The sequence below is a fragment of the Musa acuminata genome, chromosome BXJ1-6, assembly GCF_036884655.1.
Source record: "Musa acuminata AAA Group cultivar baxijiao chromosome BXJ1-6, Cavendish_Baxijiao_AAA, whole genome shotgun sequence".
Lineage (NCBI taxonomy): Eukaryota > Viridiplantae > Streptophyta > Magnoliopsida > Zingiberales > Musaceae > Musa > Musa acuminata.
This window is the reverse complement of record NC_088332.1, coordinates 43,861,844-43,884,683: the sequence shown is the minus strand read 5'-3', so window position 1 is coordinate 43,884,683 and position 22,840 is coordinate 43,861,844. Positions and strand designations below refer to the sequence as shown.

The 22,840-nt window shown below is 44.7% G+C and overlaps 5 protein-coding genes across 5 annotated transcripts; 3 read left to right on the top strand and 2 right to left on the bottom strand.

Moving 5' to 3' along the window:
* On the top strand, positions 1-547 carry LOC135677880 (zinc finger protein NUTCRACKER-like). The gene has a single exon (XM_065190292.1). It carries the CDS (start codon positions 77-79, stop codon positions 545-547), a length of 471 nt encoding a protein of 156 aa, XP_065046364.1. The 5' UTR covers positions 1-76.
* Positions 548-4,565: 4,018 nt separating this feature from the next.
* On the top strand, positions 4,566-5,594 carry LOC103989711 (fasciclin-like arabinogalactan protein 12). The gene has a single exon (XM_009408655.3). It carries the CDS (start codon positions 4,633-4,635, stop codon positions 5,365-5,367), a length of 735 nt encoding a protein of 244 aa, XP_009406930.2. The 5' UTR covers positions 4,566-4,632; the 3' UTR covers positions 5,368-5,594.
* A 4,283-nt stretch (positions 5,595-9,877) lies between these two features.
* LOC135677211 (putative serine/threonine-protein kinase-like protein CCR3) lies at positions 9,878-12,526 on the top strand. The gene has a single exon (XM_065189265.1). It carries the CDS (start codon positions 10,013-10,015, stop codon positions 12,413-12,415), a length of 2,403 nt encoding a protein of 800 aa, XP_065045337.1. The 5' UTR covers positions 9,878-10,012; the 3' UTR covers positions 12,416-12,526.
* A 2,016-nt stretch (positions 12,527-14,542) lies between these two features.
* Positions 14,543-18,304, bottom strand: LOC103989709 (uncharacterized). Its single transcript, XM_009408653.3, has 6 exons — positions 17,713-18,304; positions 16,491-16,619; positions 16,291-16,411; positions 16,103-16,184; positions 15,168-15,321; positions 14,543-15,050 (listed from the first exon to the last, which is right to left on the bottom strand). The coding sequence occupies exons 1-6, from the start codon at positions 18,013-18,015 to the stop codon at positions 14,871-14,873; spliced, it is 969 nt and encodes a 322-aa protein (XP_009406928.2). The 5' UTR covers positions 18,016-18,304; the 3' UTR covers positions 14,543-14,870.
* Positions 18,305-18,746: 442 nt separating this feature from the next.
* LOC135677210 (protein FAR-RED IMPAIRED RESPONSE 1-like) lies at positions 18,747-22,460 on the bottom strand. Its single transcript, XM_065189263.1, has 4 exons — positions 22,142-22,460; positions 19,736-21,936; positions 19,252-19,655; positions 18,747-19,094 (listed from the first exon to the last, which is right to left on the bottom strand). The coding sequence occupies exon 2, from the start codon at positions 21,931-21,933 to the stop codon at positions 19,840-19,842; it is 2,094 nt and encodes a 697-aa protein (XP_065045335.1). The 5' UTR covers positions 21,934-21,936; positions 22,142-22,460; the 3' UTR covers positions 18,747-19,094; positions 19,252-19,655; positions 19,736-19,839.
* Between the last annotated feature and the right edge of the window lie 380 nt (positions 22,461-22,840).

Here is a 22,840-nt window from a genome sequence, read left to right as displayed (position 1 = left end):
AGACGAGACCGGCAGGGCGCCCAGGCATGCATACACTGCAGAACTCCCTTATCTTCTTCTTGTACTTGAGTGATATATGTGCTGTCAGTGGAGAATGTGGAGTTCGCTACCATGGATAACGAGAGAAGGTGTTGGTGGTGCAACAGATCCCGATGCAGAGGTGGTGGCGCTGCAGCCGGAGGATCTGCTGGCGACGGGCCGATACATCTGCGAGGTGTGCGGGAAGGGATTCCAGCGGGATCAGAACCTGCAGCTGCACATGCGCACCCACAACATCAACTGGGAGCTCAAGAAGAGCGGCGGCACGCCGGCGCGACGCAAGGCCTACATCTGCCCCGTGCCCACCTGCGTCTACAACGACAGGTCCCGCGCCCTCAGCGACATCACCGGGATCAAGAAGCACTTCAACAGGAAGCACGGGACCAAGAATCTGATATGCCCTCAGTGCTCCAAGCCCTATGCCGTGGAGGCGGATCTCAAGGCCCACCTGAAGAACCACATCCTGCGCGACCATCAATGCGAGTGCGGCAGTACCTTCTCCAGGTGAGCATCAATGGCTACACCATTGATTCATCGGCCTATTAGTTATGAGCTCGTATTAGGACACACGAACACTTCGCATGTGGCAGAAAGAACAGCTACGAGGCGCACCGGGCATTCTGCTGCAAGCTGTTAGAGGAGAGCATGAAGCTGCCTTCTTCGGTCGCCGGAGAGCCGAGCACCAGGGCCGATGTCGACGTCTTTGGCGGCAATTTTGAACTTCCCGACATGAACGAGCAACTGGTCTACACCAACATCGGGTTTACTTCTCCCCAGGAAGCTCCCCTGCGAGTTGAAGCCACGGCAGAGCAGCCGAACGCGGTCTTGAATGATGACCGGGATGCGCCATCAGCTGGGCAGCTGAATCGCTCTGTTGCCATGCTTCCCGATGACCCCGACTTCGTGGCATCTCTCCCAGTGTGCCTAACTCGTCTTCTGAAGTCTCGCTACGATGAGGTCTTGTGTATGTACTCTTCTTCCGGCACTTACGGCGGCATGGCTCAGGTGGCATCACCACCGCTCGCGGCCAATCACTCTTTCTCCAACGCATCTCTCGACGAATTAAGGGAGGAAAATGGTCTGAATGGGAAGTCCTCTACGTTTGATTTCTTCGGTGGGTCATCTTCTTCCTTCATGGATCATGGAGCTCCATCTACAGAGGAATCACAGGGACTAGGACCTCATCTTTCACTATCAAACGTCTGCGCCTATGGTAAGAGGGAACAGAACTCTGTGGCAGCCAACTCTACAGTCTACAATGATTTCCTAAGCTTATCTGAATCTCTCACTCTCCCAGCGTCATTCTTTGACGCAGGGAAGGAGAGCTACTACGCTGGCATCGATGAACCGATGCTTGCAAGCTTGGTTTGCATGAACTCCATTCACCAGCCACATCTAGCCAGTACCTTCACCGAGTCGTCGGCGACGGCGTTGCTGCAGAAGGCAGGGGTGATGAACGCAACCATGAGCATGCCCGCGTCCACATGCTTCCCCGGTCAGGCGATGAGCACGGAGAGTATACTCAACATGGAGCAATTTCAGATCCAGCAGGAGAAGAATTTTCCACCGGGCGACTCTTCGACGTCACATTTCCTGACTCTGACGCCGAATCACCAAACTGATCCGAGGAAGAGTAGCATCCACTCTTATCAGCAACAGGAGAATTGGATCAGCGACCCGAGCAGGAGCGCCTTCCAGCTTTACCAGCACGACAGGAGCACTGCGTCAAACAAACCTGCATCATCTTCCTTCTTCTGCGACGCGGTGAAAAGCATGGACTCCTACTCAAAGCTGAAAGACTCGCAGTGGAGCAGACAGGAGAAGGCGCCCACCGACTTCACGGATTTCTTCACGAGTTCCACAGGCAAGAAGCCGACAGAGGAAGACGGCGGCGCAGGGAATGCAGTGCTGGGGTTTCCTGCTGCTGAGCCAATCATGGCACCCTATGCTTTGCCCTCCGAGACTGCACCGGAAAACAGAGGAACAGAAACAGGATGGAACCGGCGAGTGGAAGCGGTGGCTCCACCGCCATCGTCGTCGATGAACCAGAACGGCGATGGCGTGACCATGGATCTCCTGGGAATGGGAGGAGAAGGGGCGGAGGCCGGAGGATACAGCGAGGACCAGATGGGCTTCTTCTTCGGCAACGGTGGCTGTTTCTGGTGAGTTCAGATCAGGAGCTATCAGTATTTACTTGGTCATTTTAAGAGACTCGGTGAGAAATGCAGACTATATCATAGAAACCTGGAAAAGACGTAAGCATTTGACTTCCATGTACTATGGATAGATCCAATTTGTGTGCTTCGCTGTGGTGTATTGTGCGTGTGTGGCTCTGTGAGTATGAACTGAAGCTCGAAGCTGTGGGAGCAACCATGGAGGTGTGACACCAAACATGCATGGAGCTGTAGCAACGAGAAAGATGACAGTGGAGACTTTTGCAATGCTCGACATCGATAAGCAGTTCTAACAACATACTCTTTTGCTTAATCTGTTTTGTAGGTAGAATAAGTTATCAGTTTTAGATGGGATCAACTGATGCATGGGAAACATATACTTTCCTCTAATGAATTTTTATTTGCTCCTTCAAATTTTAATTTATCATATATATCCTGCTGTTATGGGAAATCATCGTCGATAGTCATCCCAACTACATAGGATTTTCCCATAAGATGATTGAGGTGACTCTGAGATAGCTATAAGGTGAAAGTGTCGAGCTCCCAATATGTCATCTACACTAAGAGCAATGCTAGGAAAAAAATTTTCGATCCGATCCCTTCAATTCTCAAGTTAGTGATCGAGATCTCTTAGTGGATGTTGATTTTTTTTTTAATGAGTTTCGCGACGTAATATCGGGAGTCAACTTTTATATTTGGTCTTGAAGGAAATAACTTCTTCTAGCCACTCCAACATCCCCTCATGATGTTTTTTTCATGTGGGTGGCCGAGAGGAGACAACCCTGAATTGCCTTAAACTTTTGTCCATGCGAGCATATGGGTAGAGAGTAACTTAGATATTTTCCTTCCATAATAACTTCGATAGGACGTTTATATGTCGAATGATGATTGATCGTTAATATATTTCATGTCTTAAAAAATTTTAAAATTCACATACATGTATAACTGGATAGTACAATAAAATTAAAATTATAATTAATATTGACATCACTATGGGTTACACATCTAGTAGGTTGAAGGGTGAAAATATTAAGAATGCTTGAGGTGTTTGAGTTATAATTTAAATTCGCATCAATAACTATTATTGGTGATGATTAACCAACCAGAATAACTTGAGACATGTATGTGCTATACTAAATTTTATAGGGGTAGATGCACAGATAGACATGTAAAAACCCTAAAAAAGTATATTAAATGGAAAAGGTCTAATATATTCTGTGGTGCCTAAAATAATGGGCTTGCAATTTCCTAAGTTGTATGTTTGGCAATGGCATAATTATATCAATGCATTTACTGGTTGATTTCATTACGCTTTAGTATTCTAACATCACACGAAATTAATTAATTTTTTCCACAGCCTCCAAAAAAAGAAAATTGTAAATGATGAGTGAAGAAGAAAGAGTTGGGCAGCATCATAACTTGCGAGGAAAATGTTTTGATGAAGATGCATGTGAGAAGGGCCACCTCAAACCTGAAACAATCTATTGCATGTGACTCCCACTTTCTCTCTCTAACTTCTTAGGGGGGCATTTAACAGCACACTCTTGAGTGAAAAAGACTACCTAACATGAACTTTAAGGAAAAAGGCTCTTATCACACAATCTAAATGGGATCCCTCTCCTGAATTATTTGCTCACTTTTCTGTGCCTTTTGACAGATCAATTCTGCCCCATTGGTTGCCATGTCTCTTGCATTCATTGTTCTGCTACCTGTCTCTGAATATGCTTCACAAACAATAATGAAAGAACAGAATATCTTCTGACCAAGCATTCCAAGAGAATACAAATATAATGAAGGCTTGCTTATATATGATGGTTAGATCAAGACAAAGAATGCACACATAAGAAAAGAACCTATGAATTCCTTGAGTACCTGAAGTCACATGGTAAAGAACCATCTTAAAGAGAGCAGCACATCAGCAATCTTATTGGATGATCTTTATCTTAGGAAGGTATCTTCTCTCTGTAACATACAAAATAGAATCTTATTAGAAGTTGCAGTGAACATTTTTCACTAACATGCAACATCAACATATCAATATATATATATGTCTGTGATTTCAAGAAAGTACTAATATCAACATAAAGCAGAAAGGGGAATAGTAGCTTAATAGCATCACTCTCTTTCTTCACTAATGGTTTTGGACAACTATCATTGCATGCTAGCTTTCTGAGGAAGAATCACAGCAGTGATGTTACTGTCATACATCAAACATTTGCGACCATATTGAGCAAACTAGCTGGAGAGTCTCATTGAGTTTGGTGTAGGACACAATCCCACGACCCACCACATTCTCTCTCCTCCCTCCACCACCAGCATAAAACCCCCCCTTCCAAAGCTCCATGCAGCAATGCACAAGGAAAGAAGTCATAACAGTCCATACCCTATCTTCCTGAAGCGAAAAGAGGCAACTGAAACCATGCAACACTTCACTTGTGCCATTACCCTCCTCTTTCTTGTCCAATTCATTGTTGTAACTTCAGCTCAGCTGGCAGAATCTCCAGCTCCAGCAGGCCCACCCAACATCACAGCCGTTCTTGAGAAAGCAGGGGAGTTCGGAACCTTCATCCGCCTGCTCAAAAGCACCCATGTTGGCGACCAAATAAACAACCAGCTGAACAACTCCGTCAACGGCATCACAGTATTTGCGCCCACCGATAGTGCTTTCTCCAGCCTCCCCTCTGGCACAATGAACTCCCTCACCGATCAGCAACAGGTTGCGCTAATCCAATTCCATGAACTGCCTTACATTGTCTCGATCTCTCAGTTCCAAACAATAAGCAACCCTGTAAGAACACAGGCGGGTGATGTTAACAATGGTCGGTATCCATTGAACGTGACAACCATTGGAAACTCAGTGAACATAACAACAGGAATTGTCAATACCTCCATCGCCAGCACGGTATACTCGGATAGCCAGCTAGCTGTGTACAAGCTTGATCAGGTACTCCTTCCTTTAGAAATCTTTGGACCCCCAGCTCCTGCTGCTGCACCTGCACCGAACAAATCAAAAAAGAAGGAAAGCTCCATTGCTGAAAGCCCTTCAGGCACTTCAGATTCTAGTGGAGCCACTGCTGCAGTGAACTTAAAATGCACGTATGAAGGAGGTATTGTATTTGCAGCTGCAGTTATTTCCCTCTGGTGGAGCTATTGAGTACTACTGCATCTTCCCAATATTTTGATGATTTCAGCTGTTAGGTAAATGTGGAAGATTGTACTTTTTTCTTTTATAGTTTGGTGTCCCTTGCTTATTTCTTTTCCCTTCTTTTCTTTTGCTTTATCTTTGTCATGGATTTGAATTTTTATTTTACCAAATATCTTTAATGTGGATTGTAATCTTGTGATTCATTTTATTATATTTGACTTAAAACTATAGGTATATATGAATCTGCTCAACCTAAGAAATTCAACAATGTATGCCTAGAACTGTTAAACAAAGATCAGGTTTTGAAGAACATATTTCTACTAAAATTTCATATCGACAAAATTTTAGCTGTAGAAAATGAATTTCTGGTGTATTCGAGAATCTTCAAGACCTTTTCATTCACCTAGTCAATAATGTAGCTACAAAATTGTAACTAGATCTTTAACTTTGATGTAGGTAACAAGAGTTAGAAACCATTAAAACAATTCTCATGATTCTGCAAGTGGAAATAAGGAAAACAAAAATTAGATACTATGGAATTGGTATAGTCCTTAGTCTTCTTTCTCCTAGCTACAAAGTGCAACCTTCATCCAACCACTTAATTCATCATCTCCAAACACCGAGATCTTGTTTGATAAGCAAAGAGACGTTGGCCAAAGAAAGTAAATGCAAAGTTGCGAATGTTGCCAAGATAAGAAAACACCATAACTTACCTAGTTAGCTGGTGAAACATCACAAACCAATGGCCTAAAGTTGGGATGCTTCTTTCTCCCACCAATTCCCCTCATAATCATTAGATTATTTCCAAAGAAAACTCATGCAAGATGAACCTAACAAATGAAACCCTCCACCTCATCTTGATCTAACAATGTAACTACTAACCTCAAGCTCTGTTTTGACAAACAAAATGATATCCAGTTTCATCGGATTTAGAATATCACAAAGCTCACATGTCAAAATGTTACCAAGATCATGGCTCAGGGAGTCAAGACTATGTTCCCACAAGATGCAAACTCTAAGATGAATACTACACAGGAGAAATCACTCACAAATAGAGAAAGGAGCAAGTGTTCCTGATTACACCAAGAATTTTCATTCATAACCAACTTAATTCACATAATGAAAATGTATCTAAACCCACCATTACTCAACAGCAAACAAATTTCTGTGTATTTAAGACTCTGAGACAAAACTACAAACAGATCAAAGACAACTTTCCTGGTCCAAACATCCTTTACAAGTGCATCTGATATTCTAGCATCAAGAAGCATATGTGATGTCGACTTGTCCATGGACATCAGGAAGAGAGAGGAATACCTGACTCGTCAGATGAAGATGCCGGCTGCAGAGCCCTAATCTTGATAGCGTATTTCTTCCACGCAACCTCTCGTTTCCGGAGACAGAGTCGGAGCCATCAGACCCAGCCGATGAGGCGGTACCGTCTTCGTATCCGACGCCAACGAAGTTCCGGCATTTCCGGAAGAATAATTTGGTCCTCCTCCTCAACAATCCCCACGACTGCGTCCCGATCGGTGAAGCTCCGATTCAGGGCGTACCCACAAGAGCCACAGCTGTATCAAAGCAACACAAAGGCGACAGCTTTATCAGTAAAACTCACGATTTCTATCCAGAAGTCACCGAATCCAATGATTTGGGGGTCGGCACAAACCAGTAGGTGACGGATCGGGGAGAGGCGAGGGACTCGGCTGCGGTTGGGTTGTTAGAAATCGCCTTGGGAAGCCATTGGTGGATGATGTTCGGGATGTTGGAGTCGATGAGATGACGACGGCAAAGACCGCGTTCCGCTGTTTATAGGACGGGAGGGGCGACGGGCGGCGCGGGAATAACCGACCCGGCTTTGTTTATGATGATGAGCGGCTGATCCCCGAGAAATGCACGGTGGTGATGAGCTTTATGATTCGTGTGGTAGGGATTGACTTGATTATAATTATTAGGGTGGGAGTAATTGGTCTACGTGGAGGCTAAGACGCGTGGCACTTGGTCAGTGGATGTCGGTAATCAATTTTGGAAATTATTATTTTCTCTCATTTAAAAACCCATATTGATTAGTTTTAACATGGGATTCCCTTTTTCAGAATATACTGACAACTCTTGAATAATATAAATTTTATAAAAAATAATTAATCTTAATTACTATAAAAATAACTTTTGATATTAAAAAATAAAAAAAGAAATATTTCATGAATTTTTTTTTGGATGAAATAATTCCTAATCATTCCTTCTTGTTCGTACCCCCACTTATTGTTAACCAAGTCTCCCCCGTGTGCTGTCATTATTGTGAAGATTTTTTCTATCATTATTTATGTCATATTTTTCATGGATTAGCAAAGTTTGAGTTAGGTTGAATAAATTTTATAGTATTACATTACAAATAAGATATGTTATGCTCGATTATAAATTAATATGAAAATATACAAAATAATCTTTTAAAACCCCCAAAATAAATAAAAATGAGATCATTCTGTATGGTGAGTTGGACAATTCGACAGTGAACACTTATATATAAACTTTATTACATTGGATTGTGTAATGCAGCTTAGTTTCATCTTATTCTACAAATGTGTAGTATGGTATATTTTGGTGGCATGGACACATCACCGCTGACACCACATATCAAATCGGAGCCCTACGCCACTCGTCCTATTCCGGGAGCTCATACTAAGAAGATATACCACGCGTTCCGGCCCGGGAGCTCGGAGCGGTGCCATCTGATGCCGCTCTGTACGTCCCGGAACGACGACTAGTCAGAAGGGTCATCCCATTTCTTGGGGGTCAGCGATAGCGACGTCGAATCGACGCACCATCAGCCCTCGCGCCAAAGTATAAAACCCATAGTTGGCCTCCGATCAAGGGGAGGCAAGAAAAAAGAAGGAAAAAAGTAATCCCTCTCGTTACTAACTTGCTCATCGGAGGGGTCACGACCGGGTATCACCCGACGGAGGTCATTTTTGTAGGAGGACAACCACTCATCGACGGTGAGGGACTCGGCACAGAAACACAATTCGCTCAGCACCAAGGAGTCACCAATCAGAAGCGATCTCAACCAACGCCAATCAGCATTCCTTCCCGAGAGCTCGGGTACCTCATCATCCAAATCACCATGTAGAAAGCTCCCGACATCGGCCCGTGGACCTAGTTATGCTGACTCATCAGCCACGACATATCTGTTGTCTAACAGTACAATTCATTTATTAATGTAAAATCATAAAATTTATTCAACATACTTGGATCTTTCGACATGATAAGCAAATATGATGTACATAGTGATTCAATTAGTTTTTATTTTACTTTTATTTTTAGGTGATTTAAGAAGGTTTTTAAGTCAAATTCGATATATCCTCGAATTATTATGCAATCAAATATACTTCATCTATAAGAATAATACCATAAGTTTGTCCAACTCACCTCAATCTTTCTTACGTAGCTGCTGTTAAGGTATCAACCATGCGTTGCTAAAGTGGTAAGAGATCGTCTAAGTGCGAGTCTACCCATGTCAACGAACGAGTCACACTAACTTGTAATGGTGATTTCGACGAGTTACTTGTGTGACCGAGCTGAGGTTTGTCCAGACTCAGCCAAGCTGCCACCTCAAACTCATGCTCACGGCGAGTCATACACGACACGCCCACTCGTGGCTCTGCTGCAGGGCGAGGCGCCGTTCACGTGACGGCGTCGCCACCCACCCTTCTCCGTGCCTCGCCAAACCCAGCACCCACGGCCCCGCTACCGGCGACGAGGACAGCAACGGTCGGTGCGTGCCTCCAGCGGCGGGGTTCAATGCGTCTTCTTCCTTCGCGCGCGCACGTGAGATCCACGGATCCCAGGCGACGCCATCCGATCACCGCCCGCTCACTAACTCTCTCTTCTTCGAAGCCTCTCTCTCTCTCTCTCTCTCTCTCTGAGTTGGACCGAGTCCAGAAGTAGCTGTGACGCCCTTCGCGTCTTTGACCCAATGCTCGTTGGTCTGACCGTTGACGAGGTCAGCAAGTGCCAGTCGTAGGAAATGGTAGCTCGGATAAGTCCTCGGTTCGTCTCACGTTCTCGTGGCTTCACACCAACATTAAGATCAAACACCGTCGTTAACTAGAATAGATGACGATAAATTATATCGTAATATGGTGGACATAATAAGTAGATGTACCTTAGTCGATGTCAGTTTCCGAGATGTATTAATGATCTAGACCTGATGAATTAAGTGCTGCAGTAAAAGCACGGATGCATCTGCATATGCCTCCCACCGTTTCCCCATTCGTACTAAAATACACATACTTTTTATTAATATGAAAAAAAACCTCTTTCTATTGAAAAGAAAAGCCATGAATATTATTTTTATTATTTGGGATTTTCTTTTAACTTTTACTCGGTCGTTCTTCTTCTCGAAAGAAGGAAAACGGAAACGAAGAAAAGAGCCCCCCTCCCATTCGGAATTGTCCAAAAAGCACTCCCCCACCCAATCCGCGTTTCCCTCTTATTGTCTTAAAGCACACCACAATGGCTGCGGTCGCCGATCCCACTGTGCGCAGGTTTATTCGCTCTTCCTTGCGCGCCTCTCCTCGCTTGGCTATCGATGCGGGAGAGAGGAGGAATCCCCGACCTGTAGCCCCCCACCCGCCCCCCGCGCCGCCGCCGACCGATGAGGCTTCGTCTCGCTGCTGCGGTGGCGGTGACCGCGACGCTGGCCGTCTTCCTCGCTCCCGCCCGAGCAACCGGCTCCGCCTCCACCATCGCCATCGCCCACGGCACCGACATCGTCTGCGGCATCGTCGCCCGAACCTCCCCCCGGAGCGTCCAGTGCGCCCGGGCTGGCGTCGCCGACGCTCAACCCTTCCCCCTCCTGCCGAACATCTCCTTCAGTTCCATCTCCGGCGGCCGCAGCTCCCTCTGCGGCCTGAGTGCCGACGGAACCGCCTTTTTCTGCTGGAACGCCGCGAACTCCTCCTCTGGCACGCTCCCCAGGAAGCGCGTCTACAACGGCCCCGTTGCCCTCGAGGAACTCGCCGTCGGCGAAGCCCAGATTGCGGCCGTCGACCGCAACCGCACGTTCGTCCAGTGGTGGCGCCAGTACAGGGGCTTCCCTTCCAATGTCTCCGGCTCCTACAGTTCCGTCACCTCTGGTCGGGACTTCACCTGCGCCGTTAACGCTAGTGGCTCGGTCAACTGTTGGGGGCCGGGGAACCGCACGATCCAGGACGCCTTCGCCAGCACCAACATGTCGACCATCGTCGCTGGGGACTCCCACGTCTGCGGTATCGATGTCGGCGGCAGCCTCATTTGCGTTGGCAACAACGACACCGGCCAAGCGACCCCGCCCATGGGCTCCGCGTTCGAGTTCGGAAGCCTCGCGCTGGGTTCGAACCACACTTGCGCCATCAGGCGAGCCAACGGCACGGTGGTCTGCTGGGGCGGGGGCACCGGCGGCGAGTACACGCCGACGAATAGTACGCCGTTCGAGTTCATCGTCGCCGCTGGCAATCTCACCTGCGGCCTAACGACGGCGAACTTTAACGTGCTTTGTTGGGGGACGAACACGAAAGACCCGGCGGTGACTAAGCTTCAGTTGCCGACGCTTCTTCCGGGGGTTTGCACTTCCAGTCAAAGCTCTTGTGGTTGCGGGCTGTTCGCCGATTCCGAGACCCTGTGTTCGGGTTCTGGAGTTATATGCCAGCGATGTGGTGGTGGAGTCGTGCAACCAAGCCCACGCCCGCCGTCACCGTCATCGGCACCTTCGACGCCACCATCGGCCACTTCATCGACGAAAACTAACAAGAGGTGGCTGGCCTTCGCCATCATTGGGTCAGTCGGAACATTTTCCGGCGTTTGCTCCATCGTCTACTGCGTATGGATTGGTGTTTGCAAGCGCAAGAAGGTGCACAATTCCGTTCAACCAACGATTACGGCAGCTGGGAATGGAGGATCTCATGCTGCTCATTCGTCTGCTACGGGTGCCGGATCGATCGTCCCGAGCCCCTTTACGTCCCCTTCTGGGTCGCGGTCCCGAATTTTCCGGCGACAAGGCTCGCGGGTCATGCGGCGGCAGAGAAGCGGCCCGTCCTCGTTCAAGGACCGCGCCGAGGAGTTCAGCCTCTCGGAGCTTGCCGCCGCCACCAAAAATTTCTCCTTGGAGACCAAAATCGGGGCCGGGAGCTTCGGAACGGTGTACAAGGGGAAACTTCCCGATGGGCGGGAGGTGGCGATCAAGAGAAGCGAGACAGGGCCGAGGGCGAAGAAGTTCCAGGAAAAGGAGAGCGCTTTCCAATCGGAGCTGGCTTTCCTCTCTCGGCTCCACCACAAACACTTGGTCGGCCTGGTGGGCTACTGCGAGGAGAAGGAAGAGAGGCTCCTTGTCTACGATTACATGAAGAACGGAGCTCTGTATGACCATCTACACCCTAAGAACGGCGAGGAATCGAGCGTCTTGAATTCATGGAAGATGCGAGTCAAGGTGCTGCTGGATGCAGCGAGAGGGATCGAGTATCTCCACAACTATGCGGTGCCCCCGATCATCCATCGCGACATCAAGTCCTCCAACATATTGCTCGACGGGAATTGGGTCGCCCGGGTGTCGGACTTCGGGCTGTCGCTAATGGGACCGGAGTCGGAGGGGGAGCATCTGTCGGCGAGGGCGGCGGGAACGATCGGGTACATGGACCCCGAGTACTACGGGATGCACCACCTGACGGTGAAGAGCGACGTTTACGGGCTCGGAGTGGTGATGCTCGAGGCGCTCACCGGCAAAAATGCAATCTTTAAGGACGAGGACGGGAATCCGACCAGCGTCGTCGACTATGCGGTGCCCTGCGTCGTGGCAGGCGAGGTCAGCAAGGTGCTCGACGCAAGAGTGGGGCAGCCAGGCTTGCACGAAGCCGAGGCGGTGGAGCTGGTGGCCTACACCGCCGTGCATTGCGTCAACCTCGAGGGGAAGGATCGACCAAGCATGACCGACATCGTCGCCAACCTCGAGAGCGCGCTCGCACTCTGCGAGGAGAGCCATGGGAGCATCTCCAGTGCAAGCCTCTCCTTTGCATCGGCAGACTGACGTGATATATCGCACATTGATTGATACCTTGTTCATCGATGTTTGTAAATGGATTCTTCCAACTTCTTTGCTCGGAATCGTAGTCCAATCTCAATTAACATTGAAAGCTGAGACACACCGGAAGAGGCTTCCGACACCTGTTTGATGAATTGACGCACGTCTCTTTCGATTCCAAGCATTGTTCGTCGATTACCGCGACGACGAGTCAAGTTCTCGGCTTGTGCTGGACTTTTCGGGTCAACGGATGCGACGTACATGCTGAAGCCATCAAACCGGAGACGAAGACGGAGTCTAATTGGCACGGTGGAGGGATTGGGGTCCTCAATCTCGTGTAAGGGGATGGAATTGGCACACAAGTCAACCGAAGCAGGTGGGTAGCTGCTGGCGATTTCAAATGCCTTTGGTGGATGACATGAATTTGGCGAGTAAAAATGGCAGCCGACAGTCGAGAATTGGAGGATCTGCTGATAGCATAGCAACTGATAAAGAAACATGAACCCTGCAGAATTCAAGTCTTTGTGGCCTTTGACAAATGAGATCATATCGAGTTGAATCAACTCGAGGTTCAAACCAATCTGTCAGGTATTAGCACATCCAAGAAGAAGATCCTCCCTGGAAGCTTGGATTTAATTGCATAATCCAGTGAAATTTAGGTTACGATGGGAAACACAAGCTTCTTCATCTCAAGGCTGCACCATGACGTACTTCGTCAAGCGTCTTCAGACATGGCTCGAGGGGAAGCGGGTAAACCTTCCTTCTGACTTTGCTGCTACTTTTCTGCAGCGAGATTGCGTGTTGTCTGTGGGGTCCCGTGGAGTGCTAAGAATCATCTGCTTTTTACCTTCTGCATCATTCTTACCTAGAGCGCGACTGGTGCTCGATGTATTGCGTCAATGAAAGCTTCCGTTATTTATATTTCTCGTGGCTGCGCTCGGTGGGTCGCATGTCCTCTCATTCCTCGCCATCCACCGGTGGTAGCTGGGATTTGTAGGTGGCCGACCTCAGGCGGCTCATGAAGCTTCATTGGAGGTCGATGATTTATTCTACTACGTAGGCACTCCAATTGATAGCGAAAATATTTACTCCAATCAAAGGACTTGACATGTGCCAATTAAGTCTGGATTCTATCCACTATAAAATAATTTATCGGATCATAAAAATTAAAATTATTAGTCGTTCATTAAGATCACTTCACCTTTATCAATTAATTAATAATTTAAACATTGGAAGGATAGGATCGAAAAATCGATCCGATCTTGATCTTCATATAGGTCAACTATAGAGTACGAGTTTATCTTAACCCTCGAGCAAACGTTCGAATTTTCTTTTTCGCATCAGACCTCTTATGCATATAGAGTCGAATTGATTTAAACATCATTAACATTTTTTCTATTATCAATAAATGGAATAATTTAGCAACACAAGATTCATTTTTTAATCCATAGTTTGAAAATAATATTCCTTATATATTTTTATATGGCACGTGTAGTTGAATATCTTTTCTAATTTTATTATATCGAAATGAAAAACTTCAATATCAAAATGGAGTATTATCTCTCCAATGGTCTGAATACAGAAAATCTGGAGTATAATACAAAAATGTTAATCTCTCTCTCTCTCTCTCTCTCTCTCTCTCTCTCCCCTTTATTTTGTTTCCTTGAAAACTTGTGATGGGGGGATATACAAAATTTCCAATTCCAAGGTGTTGTACATCATGTGATAAATGAATTTGGGCTGTGAGTTGATTGTAACCTGTCCATTGTAACACGAAACAACTTCTTTTCTTTGAGTTGAGATTCAAATCAAACAGTAACTATAATAGATTAAAAAAAATCATAAATCATAAATTGGAGATCAAAGTACCTTAATATTTTCCTTAATCTAGCTGAGATCTATTGGGACATGGAGATGGAACACATGGAAATCTCAACAGATTCATAACTCATGCATGAGAATGAATGAGGACTTGAATAATTCCTTAAAACTGTTTACAACTTGTCTTCTACATCTTAAACTTCTTTTCATAAGCATCACAAATTGCTCCCACATCACCTGATTTATTAAAATCCAGGAGATCATGGTCAATGAAATGATACAGCCATGCATCATCAATATACCACAAGCCCATTCGAAACAATGTGTACATTTCCAACAACAAATGTCATGAATGTACAATACAACGTTAATTACACTGCAATTTTCCCTAAGCAAACTATGCCAAAAATTCTATTTCGACAGCAGTAGCAAGCCGGAGAATTTTCTGTTAAAATGGCAGATAATACACAGTTGAATTCTAAAAATTCTCCTTGTATATCGCACACCAATTTTTGATGCTCAGCAGATTCGTTGCATCGTATCCGCAAGTAAGAGCAGTCACTCTCCAAAAAAGATTTGGTCGGTGATACAAATTGAGGTTCTGTTAGGGTGGATTTATGGTGAACAAAATAACTGCAATTCATGTGCACTGGTAACAAGAGCTTGGAAGAACTGTTGGCACCTCACTCAGTGTCCAGCATTTGGTGGGAATTCCTTGCTGTTCAAACCATTCACGCATATGAAACTTCTCATTCAGTATGGGCCTGACATCCTTGTGGAGGGAAAGGTGTTTTAGAAGTGGAAGAATAACTCCCATAAGCTGAGAACAAAAATTATGCTTTAGAAAATGATTACTTGTTAAGAAATTGAACTATATATGGATATACGGTTGCAAAAGTGCTAAATAACCCAACAAGAAAGCAGAATGTCCTATTACCTGATCATCACAGGGCTGAGCAGCAAAGAATGGCATGCATGGTATTCCATTTAATGGCTGCAGCAAGAAACTAAATGGATTGTTGTCAACAATGACAATGCGGGAGAGATGTTGCGACACACAAGAAAGATCTTTGACATGTTCCCGATATTTCCTGTTCAAAGAATGCACATATATTTATTACAATGTAAACCCCTATTTCATTGTAACACACAATGCTAATATCAGCAAGGAATTAGAGACAGAGGAATTTCACAGAAACTATTGTAAACATAATATAAATGTACGCATGCATGAATGTAGACAAAGTAGACCTCGCATAAAACAGCCATTCTTTTAAAATGTTACTAGGGAAGAGATACAACAGAAAGTTCTAGATAGATTACAGTTGACACTAAGACAATACAAAACAAAAAGGGACGATTGTTAAAACAAGGATCAGTTTATGTTTGCAAGAAAACCTTAACAAAAGTTTAGTTTATGCAAAATCGGACATTTTCATCTGAGCATGCACTTAATGGAACTTAATCACTGGTGGAAAGCTACATCTTCCTTCCAACAAAAAGACAAACTCTTGTATGTTTCAAGGAAACCACAGTTGTTCCCTGCATCATATATCAGTTTGCTTGACATGAAAGTAATAGGAACAGTGAAAACTCAGATACCTTGCATACAGAGCAAACTACTTGTGAGAAGGTATAGAGGCCATGACCAACAACACTTGCAACATAGTCACAAACAATTGCTCAAATTCGAAAAAGCATGAAATTTAGCAGAATCTACATGAATCACAACTTGGACGTTCAAGAACTCTGTGACAATGAAAGCACTGACAGCTGCAGAGTGGTATATACTTGTGTTGTCACTTTGTAAAATAAAACATCATAACTGAAATAAAGATTATTGAAGTCATAATAATTATAACTTTTACTCACGTGCTCACAGTTGCAGGCCTGTATAGACGATGAGTTAATTTGTTGTCAATATCTATTCTATCAATAACTGGCCTAGCATAACCTGAAACAGAAGAAAGCATAAAATAACTAAATACGGAAAAACAAGGAAAACATAGAAAGAGAGCTAGCACCAAAGGAACAGTTCATTAGAGGTAAATAACCACAACCTTCAAGGCCTGCAGTGAAAAGAACAAGGTCTGCAAATTCACTGCTCTGTTTTAGGAATTCCCGCAAACCAGGACGTTCAAAAACAGTGACATGATTCACCTTTTGGCTTCCATCAGCATCCTTCAAGAGCACAAGTCTGAATAAGTAACCTTTGAAGCTTAAAGACTATGTATAATTTACCCGATTATAAGCGACCAACCTGTTCTGAAGATACACATTCAAGGTCAAAGCACTCTAAACCTGCTTCAACAGCCTGTGCACGAACTGTAGATGACAAACTAGATGTCTCGTATGCACAAATCAATGTCTCGTCCAAGTCGAGCACAACCTGCAAATTTGGTAAACTTATGTTAAACAAAGCAGTCCCAAGAAAACAATAAACAAATTCTCCTTAAGAAAATAATATCATCCAAGAACAATGTCTTGAAAACCATGGTTTTTAGTGGCAGCTTTTGTGTGAATATTATTGAAATATTAAACAAAAGGCATTTACTAGTAAGTATCACATGGACTCTTTCATTCACCTTCAAGACTTCATCTTGGTTTATGCCCATGAGTTCACTACATATTATCGATTCAAACTTCCAAAGCCTCATTATCAATTAGCACACGCATGCCTAAATTAGGCATACATCATTGTAGACCCATTTAAAGCTTCAATTAGCATATCCAAACCCTAATCACATATACTAGCTTACTTGGACCAATTTGCAGATTTGGACGGTGAACGGAGGCTAAGAGTAGAAGAAGGTTTTGCAAGTCCAATGATATATGTAGGTACTTCTCTCCTGACATCAAGACTAAGAATATTAGTGACCAATCTACATTATTTCCTCCCTAATGTTCATTCTACGAACAAAAAATAATGCACAATGACAAACAATTTCCATGACTTGGGAAAATTAACAGCCAGTTGTATCAAGAGATGGATGATCTGTGATTCACACATTGAAAGATGGGGGAACGAGCTAAGCACTCTATTTAGATTTCATTAACTTATCCGTTCATCGCAGTCTTGCTTAGACCTTAACCTAGGAAATCCTTCGTCATTAAGTACACATTTAGCACACCTCTTTCTTTGATTTCCAGTTTTCATTCGTCAATTTCTTTTTATCCAAGATAATCAGCTTTGCCAAGAAAAAACGTGAGGATAGCAATCATTAGGAAAAATTGATCAATCGTCAACCAAGTGTGGCTGCTGAGCAATTCTAACCAAATCGAAGTCAGGGATCTTGGTTTGCCCAGACCACCATGAGATACCCATGCAATTAGGGGTCAAACACGAAGAACACAACCTTGTCTTCTACGCAATCTCAAGCCAAATTTGAATCGATGAGAAATCTCTTAAAAGCAACTAAAAAGATCGATTTTTTGAGCAAATCAGTCACAGCCCAGATTCCAGATCAGGAAGAAAGACGCACCGTGAGCTTCCCGAGGGGCTCTGACGCGGGGGCGGTATGGTTCGGCAAGGCGTCGGCGGGGGGAGCGACGGAGAGCAGCTTGTAGCCTGCGGACGGGGAGGAGAAGAAGGGGTGGCGAAGGCCGACGAAGGAGAGGAGCTGCGCCCACGAGGGGGTCCCCCGCAGGATCTGGAGCAAGAGCCGGAACAGGATCGCCACCCGGCACACCAGCGCCCTCCACGCCTGGACGCTCTTGGTCGTCGCGTCCGCCGCGGCAGTGGCGGCCCCCGGCGAGTACGACCCCTCCTGGGCCAGCTCGGCCATGTCTGCAGCGGCAGCGACGCACACGTCTCGCCTTCCGGCTGGTCTGCCGGGGACGCGGCAGGTCCGGCGAGCGAGTCGGTGCGACGGCGGCCGGCGCGGGGTAAAGCGAGAGGCGGATCTCGTGCGGGCGGGCAGGCAGGCAGGCGAGCGCCCGACGAATAAATGTGCGGGAGCGGGCTTCAGTTGGTCGCGGTCATCGACGTCGATAGTTGCGGCGGCCACCGACGCCACGTTGACCTTTACGATCCGTGAGATGCGGGCTGTGAGAAATGATTTTGGAGTCTCTTTCTTCTTTCCTTCTTTTTTTTTTTTTTTTCTTTTCATTAATTATTCTGACCCAAAAAATAAAATAAAAAATACTTATTCTGATCATGAAAAGATATATATATATATATATATATATATATATATATATATATACATACATACATACATATATATATAAAGAAATAAATAAATAAATAAAAGGAGTGATTCCTTTCGGGTCTATGCACTCTTCCATGTCTTCTGTTTTGGATTCTTGCAAGGGAAGAGAACAATGATGTGTTTCTTAGCAATGTGGAGATGAACATTATGTATGGAGATTGACAGATAAGAGTGTGAGAGTAGCTCACAAACTGAACATTAGAGATCAAACCTCAGGGCATAATGGAATACTGGACATTAAAGCTTTTTTTGCAAGCCAATAATTAAAAAGACAAGAGAAAAAGATGAGTTTTAAGGATCCAACATTTCATTTAGAACATTAATTAACATCAAATAAATGATTAAATATACCAAGTTAACATCAAACAAAATTTATATAGCACAATAAGTTGTAATCCTGACGGTGCCAAGAGAATCCACAGAAGATTTAATTATGTGGAAATCCGCTACATGAAGCCGACTTTTCATTTACATCAGAGTGGCAGAAGATGAATGGAGAATCACATATGAAGGGAAGAGAGAACAGTTTTCTGATATGGATGACCTGAATGGCTCTTGAGAATAGCATGGCTTCATAATGTATACAACAGCAAAGATTTTTCATTAGCATGTAGACCATGGTTCCATCTCGTGCATGTATGTGTCGGTATCGCCTGCAAAATACCACCATTCCTTATCAAAAGAAAATAAAACTTCCATGAAGCTTTTTCGTAAGTAAATGGAACTAATCTATCTTGTTAAGAAAAATTAGCTGCAGAAGAAGATAAGAATGACAGCAATTGGAGAAGCCGAGTATTAGAGCTGAGATACCTGTTCTCTCGAAAAAAAAAAAAGACATGTCGCGAGTTGCATCCACCCATCCTGCAGGCTACAGAAAAGACAACATGGCCTGATGTAAATTCAAGTATTTATAGCCGTCGAGAACTACAAATATCTTTCTGCAAAGACAACATGATAGAATTATAATGGTAGTGTGAAGTACAACATCGATAACAGAGACTACAACTAGAATCATAACGTTCATCGACGTCATGTCTTCCATGGAAATCAAACAACAGTGAGTGTGCAAAGCTTCGTGTCTTTCATGGAAAATGTACAATAGTGAATGTGCAAAGCTTCATTGATGGCAAATCATATGCTCCTTGACTTCACACCTCTCAGAACATTGACGTTAACTAACTTCCGACATAGTTCGACATGACATTTCTGATCGCCTGTGAATATGAAATACTTAAAGACACTTGAACAAAATCTTCACAATATGAAGGCCACAAGAAACATTAAATTTTCTAACCTGTTCGTGGCTTACAAAAAGCAAACTTTGAAACTTTTGATAAGGCCATAAACAAAATGCCGATTGGTAATCGGAATGTCCAAGTGATCATGCATAATACTGGATCATTGAAAAGGTTGACCACTCCCGCTAACTGAAAAAATAGGTTGACCACTCCCGCTAACTGAAAAAATAGGTTGACCACTCGCATCCAGTGGGTCAGAAATGTTAAAGTTTTGCCTAAACTGTTCGATGAAATCCAAAACAATTTGTGTATTCTCTTCGGATGTGCAACCAAAGTCTCCAAACACAGCAGACTTTTTGGATATTAAATCGTATCGTTGCATCTCTGGAGTTGTGTTCCAGTTATTATAGCTGACTTTTACTTTTGTGTGCTCCCTTCTCAAGTCCTTCCTCCACCTTGGAAGAATGAACTTCTGTGGCACCGAGTACACACCTTTCACCGTGAGTAGAGTAATGATATGCCGACATAAAATTCCTTGAAACTCAAATAAACGACAACTGCATCTCACATCAAACTCTGCCTGCTTGAAGTAAACAGTGAAACAGACCTTTTGGTTACTCAAGCCGTTATCGACCACCATGTCTTCTATAACCTCATACACACCAAAGTCGTCTTCTTCTTTCATGGAATGGACATAACAAAACATTTTCCCCTTGAACTCCTCTTGAATTTCTTTAAATTTATTGTTGGTGTATGCTTGTTGAAATTGTTTCTCGATATTGTAGTGACTTACACAGGGACAACAATAGTTGAACGAGTTCAAATCTTCTTGCAATTCTTTCTCAACCTTGATCTTTAGTGCCTTATCGTACCGTTCCACAAACTGCTTTATTGTGGTTTTTGAGTTTACATAGCCCTCAAAGAATGCATGCACACTTTCACTTCTCTGTGTTGTTGACATTCCTGCCCAAAAGCTGTCTTTCACATAAACCGGAACCCAACGATGATGGTTGTCGTACAATGTACTCAACCATGCATTAGATTGAAGACTATACTTCTGAATCATTTGGTCCCAATTGAAATCAAATTCTTCTTTGCTCATCGAATCATATACAACATGCATCAAGGTGGTCTTTATCAGTTCATAGTTAGAATGCCAGCTTAATTTTCCAGAAATTTTCTTCATTATATGCCATAAACACCATCGATGTCGAATCTCTGGGAAGACAATCTCAATTGCCTTTCGCATGGCCATATCCTGATCGGTAATTATAGCCTTTGGTGCATTACCACACATGCAAGCAAGCCACTGCGTCAAGAACCACACATATGTTTCAGTATCCTCACCGGATACTAGCCCACAACCAAAGAGTATAGGTAGACCATGATGATTAACCCCGACAAAGGTAACATACGGCATATCGTGTTTGTTTGTCAGGTAAGTCGTATCAAAAGTAACAACATCATTAAATGACTTGTAAGCCACTCGACTCCTCTCATCTGCCCAGAAAATATTTCTAATATGACCCTCTTCATTAAAATCCATGGAATAATAAAAATTTGAATTCTGCTCTTGCATTCTATTGAAATAGTTGCAAATTGCTCCAGCATCTCCGACGCCAAGACACAGCTTCCTTGCTTTGTCAATGTTGTCGATATAATTCTGACAAACCTTCTCCAAGGAAGGTTCATTTTCATGCTCTCCATATTCAGCAGCAGAAGCAATAGGTTCCGCGACAGTACCATCAACTTGATCAATTTTCTCTCGTCGCCTTTTGATACTGGTACTAACACTCCTCCGACGTGGAAGATACCGTGCCCTCGTCGGACTCAATTCATGGTTATGCTCAAGGAAAACAGAAGTCACTCGCACAACCCCATCATCATACACTCTCGCATTAAGCTTAGCATTGCACTCTATCTTCATCGTCAAGCTTGGGTTCACCGACTTTTCTCGTTTGCACCTCGACTTCCCACCACGACCACACGAAAGCGTGACGAAGTGCAACCTCCCTTGCTTATCATTTTTGGTCGACTTTTTGAACACCGGAAAACCTACTTGGTTGCCATATGTTTTGTAGTACTCGTACAATTCATCTATACACTTGAACATCATTCCGGCAGAGGGTTGTTCAACTACGTCCTTCCCTTTCGGGCTGGCATCTAAGTCGCATTTGTTCCCATCCTGTATGACAACGATAGCCATGGTCGTGTTCTCCTGAGATGCCCTACCTTGCTCCGTCTCGTCTTCCATGTGCTGCAGATACACGAAGTAACACCTCAATCTAATCCCCACTCACAGCCCACATCAACACCCCAATTAAATAGATGGGATCATATCATGCGATTATTATGTGAAAGCGCCAGTGCTGAGGAAACCCTAATTTATGGAAAAGAACTGACTTTGAGGAACCTCTATAAAACCGTAATCCAGATGCCATCGGATCAAAGAATAGGATTACCTCTGTACAAGCCGCAGAAGTTGTGAAGAGCTCTGGGGGTGGGAAGAAGGGAGCCAGCCGTCTACTGTAGCGAGAGACGTGGAGGGGATGCGACGGATGGAGAGAGGAAGCGACGGAGCAGCGAACGGCGAAGGGAGGCCGCGAGCAACCAACGATAGGAAGAAGTGGGGGAAACGACGAGGACGGCCTCAGAGAGAAAGGAGAAGAGGAGGAGGCGGCGGTGGAGGACGACGCCGAAGGGGCGTGATCGGAAGGTTTCGGGAAGGAAGACGGCTCGTGTCGCGTGTTGGAGCCAAAGTCGCGACCTAATCGAGTGGAGAGTACTTCTCGTAACCTAACTCGTAAATTATACCACCCAAAACGACCCAGCCTTCACTCGCCGAACTCTATCCCGCATGTAATGGCTCTATTCCATAAAACGTACCAAAGTAATGTCCCGTAAACTTTCTCATCTTACGTGGATCTCTCTCAGCCTCACATTTGGTTCACACAAGGTGAGGTTTGTGAGATCCGAACGGGAAGGGAGACGAATTGGGTGTTCGTTTTAGGGTAGCATTATAAAGAGCCCATCGATGAGGATGAAGACGGTGCCCTAAGTCGGTGCGTGAATCGAGGCACGAGCAACGTTGTTTAGCGCGCACCGAGCTATGACTAACTCGTGCCTTAGACTCGCTCCCCAAGTCGCGGGAACAGGGAAAG

Excerpts from the sequence above, each read along its gene's own strand:
- LOC135677880 (XM_065190292.1), top strand. The coding sequence starts at position 77 with ATGTGCTGTCAGTGGAGAATGTGGAGTTCGCTACCATGGATAACGAGA.
- LOC103989711 (XM_009408655.3), top strand. The coding sequence starts at position 4,633 with ATGCAACACTTCACTTGTGCCATTACCCTCCTCTTTCTTGTCCAATTC.
- LOC135677211 (XM_065189265.1), top strand. The coding sequence starts at position 10,013 with ATGAGGCTTCGTCTCGCTGCTGCGGTGGCGGTGACCGCGACGCTGGCC.
- LOC103989709 (XM_009408653.3), bottom strand. The coding sequence starts at position 18,015 with ATGGCCGAGCTGGCCCAGGAGGGGTCGTACTCGCCGGGGGCCGCCACT. Across the intron at positions 16,620-17,712 it reads AGCCCCTCGGGAAGCTCACG|GTTGTGCTCGACTTGGACGA; the intron begins GTGCGTCTTTCT and ends CCAAATTTGCAG. Across the intron at positions 16,412-16,490 it reads AATGTGTATCTTCAGAACAG|GATGCTGATGGAAGCCAAAA; the intron begins GTTGGTCGCTTA and ends GTGCTCTTGAAG.
- LOC135677210 (XM_065189263.1), bottom strand. The coding sequence starts at position 21,933 with ATGGAAGACGAGACGGAGCAAGGTAGGGCATCTCAGGAGAACACGACC.